At 42.6% G+C, this 5,786-nt stretch overlaps 1 protein-coding gene across 1 annotated transcript; it reads left to right on the plus strand.

Moving 5' to 3' along the window:
* Positions 1 to 999: 999 nt before the first annotated feature.
* Positions 1,000 to 5,072, plus strand: LOC108577491 (the record flags this gene model as incomplete). Its single annotated transcript, XM_017940650.1, is given in 3 exon segments — positions 1,000 to 1,308; positions 3,161 to 3,436; positions 4,719 to 5,072. Coding segments are annotated over 3 exon segments (738 nt in total), but the record flags the coding sequence as incomplete, so codon positions are not given.
* Between the last annotated feature and the right edge of the window lie 714 nt (positions 5,073 to 5,786).

A 5,786-nucleotide genomic window follows, 5' to 3' on the forward strand; every position in this document is an offset into this window, starting at 1 on the left:
AATAATACCGTTACATTACATATAACAGTAACACTAAAGAAAAAAATGCAAAAGCCTGCACGTTCGCACAGATTTTTATCGTCGGGTCGTCGGCTGTACATTCATTCTAATGTACGTACGTATGTACCTATGTTATTATTGGTGCCTGGTGACGATAAGAGCGATAACAATTTAATAACTATTACTATTTTTATTTGTTTTTATCTAATTGTAGTTTCATTGTAACTCTTTGTGATATATAATTGCAATAGTCTATCCGACCATTTATTTCTTGTATTGATTAGCGCAAACCTTCTATTAAAAACAAGGCAGAGGAACCGTATATATGTACATAGATCAGATCTCTATTGTCAAGCCGCACATTCTCTTTCCGAGCGAATCGCGTGCCCTTTAGAAAAATTTGTTGCCCTTTGTTCCTAGAAAAATTCGATCTGCGTGTGTTGGTTGCATATAAGAAGGTAACACTTCGTCGGCGTTTCAAAGGAAATTTTTAGTCAATGGAAGACAAAGTCATACCTGAACTTCGTTTCTTTAGATCTTCTTCCAAAATCCTACCAAACACGACTCGACTCGTTTTACAAACCTCCGTTTAACTGTAATTTGCATATTCCTCGAATCCACGATAATTGGTAGAAGAAAATTTAACATTTCTACGAATATTTCTGAGTTACATCAGTTTACAGGGAAACAACGATACAAACTGCGCTCCGTATTTAACCTCTTAACTGAAGAAAACGAGTTAACTCGTCGTTGGTTCAGTTCACTTTTAATTGTACAGTTTCTGTATTTTGCCTGCCTTCTTGCACATTTGCAACAAGAAAAATGATACAGTTCCTGTTAATTTTTCGTTACAAACTAGGGAGAGACTGAATTTAAAGTTAACAGGTTAAAGGACGCAAGGAACTTCCTTCAATCTCCTCCCCAATCTTCCCTCGTCCTCGACCATCCACTTTTGCATTCCACCACTAATCTTCGAGCTCAAAAAAAACATGACTAACACTCCTGTTGTGCCTGTTCTCTTTCCATGTCTAACCAGACCAGCTACCGAGCCTACCGAGCGACATCACGTTCGAGCTCTGCACGTCGTCTTCTTCGTCGCCGCCGCCTCCTCCCTCGGCCCCGTCTACGACGGCGACGAGGAGCGGCGAGGAGACGTTCAGCGAAGGGAACGGGAGTAGCGCCGCGTACATCAAATCGGAACGGGTGGTCAGCGGAATGCATTTTCTCACCGACCGTGAGGAAGATCGTGGTGATCTGTTGCTGCCTAAATCGGAGTCCGGCGAGGCTGAGCCGGAAGTGAGGAAACAGGTTGGTTGGTCTGCTGCTTATGATACCGCTACGGCGGGCAGTGCACCAGCTGTGCCAACTGGCTTCGTTCGGAGAACGAGCACGAAGAGAAGCGGCGGTTTCTTGTTGCGTTCTCGTGGAAACAGCACCAACAGAAACGGACAGAGCACCAGGAGGCCGCTCAGAAAGCCGATCTCGCCGCGGATTTGATAGGGTGCTTTCCATTCGGTTTTTCTTTTCGGGTGAAAGTATCGTCAGGGATGTTTTCTTGTTCGAGTATTGCACTCTGGTGACATTCGTAGCTTCGTTCAAGTCTCCATTTATATTGAAACAAAGTGAATCGACAGAAGGAATTTCTTTCGAAAAGAAAGAAAATTTCACTGCTAAAGTGAAGAAAATGCTCGGAGTGCAAAGGGCTAATAGTAGAATTGTTAACAATAGTGCGTTCTTCCGTTCAACTGTGCACTTGAGATCTTTGGGTCCAAAAAGAGAGCTCGGTTGACCTTAATACGGTCCCCGGGTCTTTTTTGACCCAGAGATCTTGCGTGCAATCATTTTTGTTATTAGCACTCCATATGAACATGGACGATAAACTTTTAATGTAATTTTGCGGGAATATGAATTTGAAGGCGACGGGTCAGGAAAGACCCGAGCACCGTATTAGGGTTAACTGAGGTTGCAATAGTCGGGTTGTTGAAATTGGAGAAATATGCGTCAAAGGAGAGGGCAGGGGATTTATAATTGGTGATAATTGAAAAAAACGTAACTCCGTTAAAATTAAACATTTTTATTCAAAATAATTTCTATTACAAGAGTATTACACAAAAGTCCGAGTCTCTAAGAGAAATAATTGTACAATTAATTCGTAACGAAAATAAAATAAGAAACAAAATCTCATTCTGGTAATATAACATTTTATTTAAACATTAAATCAACTTTGTGCAATTTTATGCACATGCGTGTGAGTATCGTGTCTGTTCCATAAGTAGATCATTGTCAGTCGATTTAATGTAAGGCTGATGAAGAGAAAAACTAATTAAAGTAACGGTAAATGTCACAAGTAAGCGTGTGCCACGCGAAAGCAGGTGAAATTTTCCGCCATTTTCTCCGCAAACGTGTTACCTCCCGAATTAGGGTAACCATTAAATAAAAATACCCCTAATTTAAATCGGTATCAGACCGAACCCGCGTTATTGAAATTTCTCACGTGTGACATTAAAATGGAAAGCACCCAGAAACGTTTTTTAACCGCAACGGGGAACACAATTGCTCACCGTGCACATCTCTTATCTGGCTCGCGCTTCGTATCTCTTTTTTGTCATTAGCGAACCGCTTGCGTTTCACGCGGGAAGTTCGTTGAACCGCCACTTTCTCCACGTAATTGCGCGCGAGCGAGCAAGTGGATTTCATTTCCACGCTTTGTTCCGGGTGACACCTTTTCTGTCGGTGCGTCGTCTCGACCTTCCCACGGAACGCCGCGCCCGCAGAAAACAGAGAAACGAACCTCGATGGCTCACGCATTGAGAGATACACGTGAAAGGGGGAAAAACAGGAAATCTTTTGGAAAAAAAAAAAAGTACTTTGTTCCGTGGAAATCGAACCGAAAAACTCGCAGCTAAAAAAAAAACACGTTCGAAATTGAACCTTATCTACGGTTAATCCTGCCTAATCAGCGAAACGCTAAATCGAAACGAACAAGTTACAGCGAGAAGGGAGACTGTGTATATAGAGAGGCAAGAGAAAATTGTAAAAAAATGATTCAACGGAGAAATCATTGAAATCGCGCACGCGACGTTAAAATAAAAAAAAAAAAAACGTTTCACGGTGAAAAGAGACGGAGAGAAAAAAACCAAAATAAACGTTGTTTTACAAGCTGCTGGAATACCTCATTCAAAACGACGGTTCCGTAGTCTGCAAGTGGTGCGGCGAGGTCCTACCATCTCGAACCCGTTGGTACAGGCACAAGTACAAACTCCACGTCTCCACCCAGGTCACCCAACCGGCGCCGCTGTTCAAGTGCCACAGTTGTAACGCTTACTTCAAGTCCCGAAAGGGTTACATCGGTCATCTCAGCTCCCGCCATTCTGACAACGAGAACGATGAGAACAGAGAAGAGCCGACGAACAAGAAGGTCCGGAAGACCTCTGACGTAAGTGTTAAAGAATCCCTGTTTAGCTGTGTGTGATTGCTCTCCCGCTGTTTCCACGTTCAGTTTTTCTCACCCTTGCTACCTCGCAACCGTTTCCGCTCGCATGGTAAAAAGCATTTCCCCTTTCGTATGAACGCGGCGAACGGAGCAGTATTTTTCAGGAGAAGCTGAAATATATAGTTTTCTGAAATGAAAGGTGGAGTGTAGGTGTAATTTTAGAAATATGCCGGCAGTTTTTATTCTGTTCTGAGGATATTTTGGTCACACCGTAAGTTCGTGTCGAGTTTTGTAATTTGGATCAATTTTTCCAAGGAATTCTTCAGGATGATTTTAATAGTATAGGATTACTATGAAAGAAACAGATTTTTCCGATATTTTACAGAAACCAAACTGTTATAGGTATAGAAAAATAGTTTACGTGGTTTTGTAGAGAATATCTTCAACCCCTGAACGTATGATTTCTTTTCTGACTGTGCATCTAAGCGTCAGCCGTTCACTGTTTCACCGCTGCACCAAGAAACGAAAGCTAATCTATTTCACAGACTTGCGAATTAAAACGGAAGTTAGGATTAAAATGGATTTTTGTCACGAGTCTGGCTCGTTATTTTAAATCAAAGGGTTAATACTATAGCCCAAATTACGTCGCAGCGTGTCCTTGTCAACACTTGCAACAGCTGTCGCGACGCTTTACTTCGTATCGTTTACATTCACAAGAAATGTAGGGACGAAAACTCTGTCCTCAACATATCCCCACAAAAAAAGAAATCTCGTGGCATTAGGATCCGGGCTTCTCGATAGCCAACATGTGCCTTCCATGTTGCAATCCAGCGTCGCGTAACATTTCCATCCAGATGATCTCAAACCTCCAAAATTTAATCTGCCGAAAGAACCAAATTAGCAAATTTCCAACCAAAATGTAAAATTACCAAAAACCAAATAAAATCGGTACAAACATATCACTCTCCTCTGAAAAACCTACGAGAAACCCTTTGCACGTTGACGAAATCTGCACACCTTTAGAAAGAATTTAGCCAAGCTTTTAGGGAGAGATTGTTGATCAAAGCACGTGAGAGAACGACGAGAAAGAGAGGTTTTTCCCTATGTATCTCCCTAACTCTCTCTCTCTCTCTCTCTCTCTCGTCCACTTGCTTCCACGTCGTTTCGCAAGTCTCGCTCGATCCCTTGGATCACTGTGCGTGTGTGTATGTGTGTGTGAGTGACGATCGAGGAAAGTGTAAGTTTATAAGTAAAGGGCGAAAATTGTGAAACGGTGTCTCGACAGATCGGTAAAGGGCCAGACTGGGAACAGCAAAGGGAGAAGGAGGAGAAGCTGGTAGCGGATATAATCGATCGGGTGAAGAGGGAATGCGAGGCTCAAGGTGAGACAGTGACGAGACGAGGCTACTCCAGGCGGTCCACCGTAATGAACAGCTAAGGAATGGATAAAGGGACGGATAAAGGGAAATGTTGTGCCATATCATCGTCGTACGATGCCCTTCTCGTGACACGGCTCGAAGAACGTCACGATCAGGCAATAGGCAGAGATTGCTATACCTGCCGACGTCCGATCCTCCTCGTGTCTTTTAGCTTGCCACGAGCAGCGCTATACATACATTGATTAAGCGAATTAACACACACACACACACACACACACACTCCAGTTTAGGGAGATTATTAAGATCAAACTTTTAGGATTAGTTACGAGTCACGTGTCCACAGAGAGACACGTGTACGACTGCACGGTTACACTTTTATGCTCAATCGTACGTTAAAACAGATTTCCTATATTATAATCGATCTGTACCGGTTTTACACGATCGACACGTGCTTCCCGGTCTACTTTACGTCGGCTCTGACTGATAAGTAACAGCCTTGTGTGCGTATACGCGATCAGTTTCGGTAGAAAATTCGGATGTTCCTTTGGAGGCAGCGGAAAAGCGTGTATTTTTCGAAATGTTTCATTTTTAAACGTACATACATATATCTTCGTTCAGACTTGACAAGCGTACATTCCTCGTGTCAATTGCCAGGGACGGGTTTGTTTAGCGGGCCTCGATGGAACCCGCAAAGTCTAATTTCAGTTGATCGAATTTATGCAGATTTTTTCTTTTTTTTATGTTTATCGAAAATCGACATTTGTACGGTAACTGGTTTTAGCGAAACGAAAATAACGTGAGGTTTTTTTAAACGTGGCTGTACAGAGAGCGGAGACAGTAGGGTTGCGCTTAATTGCGCCTTACGGTAAACACGACCCTGGTAATTGCTGTTGAATAAGAAATTCGAAATATTTACCTCACGCGACAGACTGTTGCGAACGTTACTATATTTGACGATTTTTTTATCAAGCATA

Source organism: Habropoda laboriosa, unplaced genomic scaffold, assembly GCF_001263275.1.
Source record: "Habropoda laboriosa isolate 0110345459 unplaced genomic scaffold, ASM126327v1 scaffold804, whole genome shotgun sequence".
Classification (NCBI taxonomy): Eukaryota; Metazoa; Arthropoda; class Insecta; order Hymenoptera; family Apidae; genus Habropoda; species Habropoda laboriosa.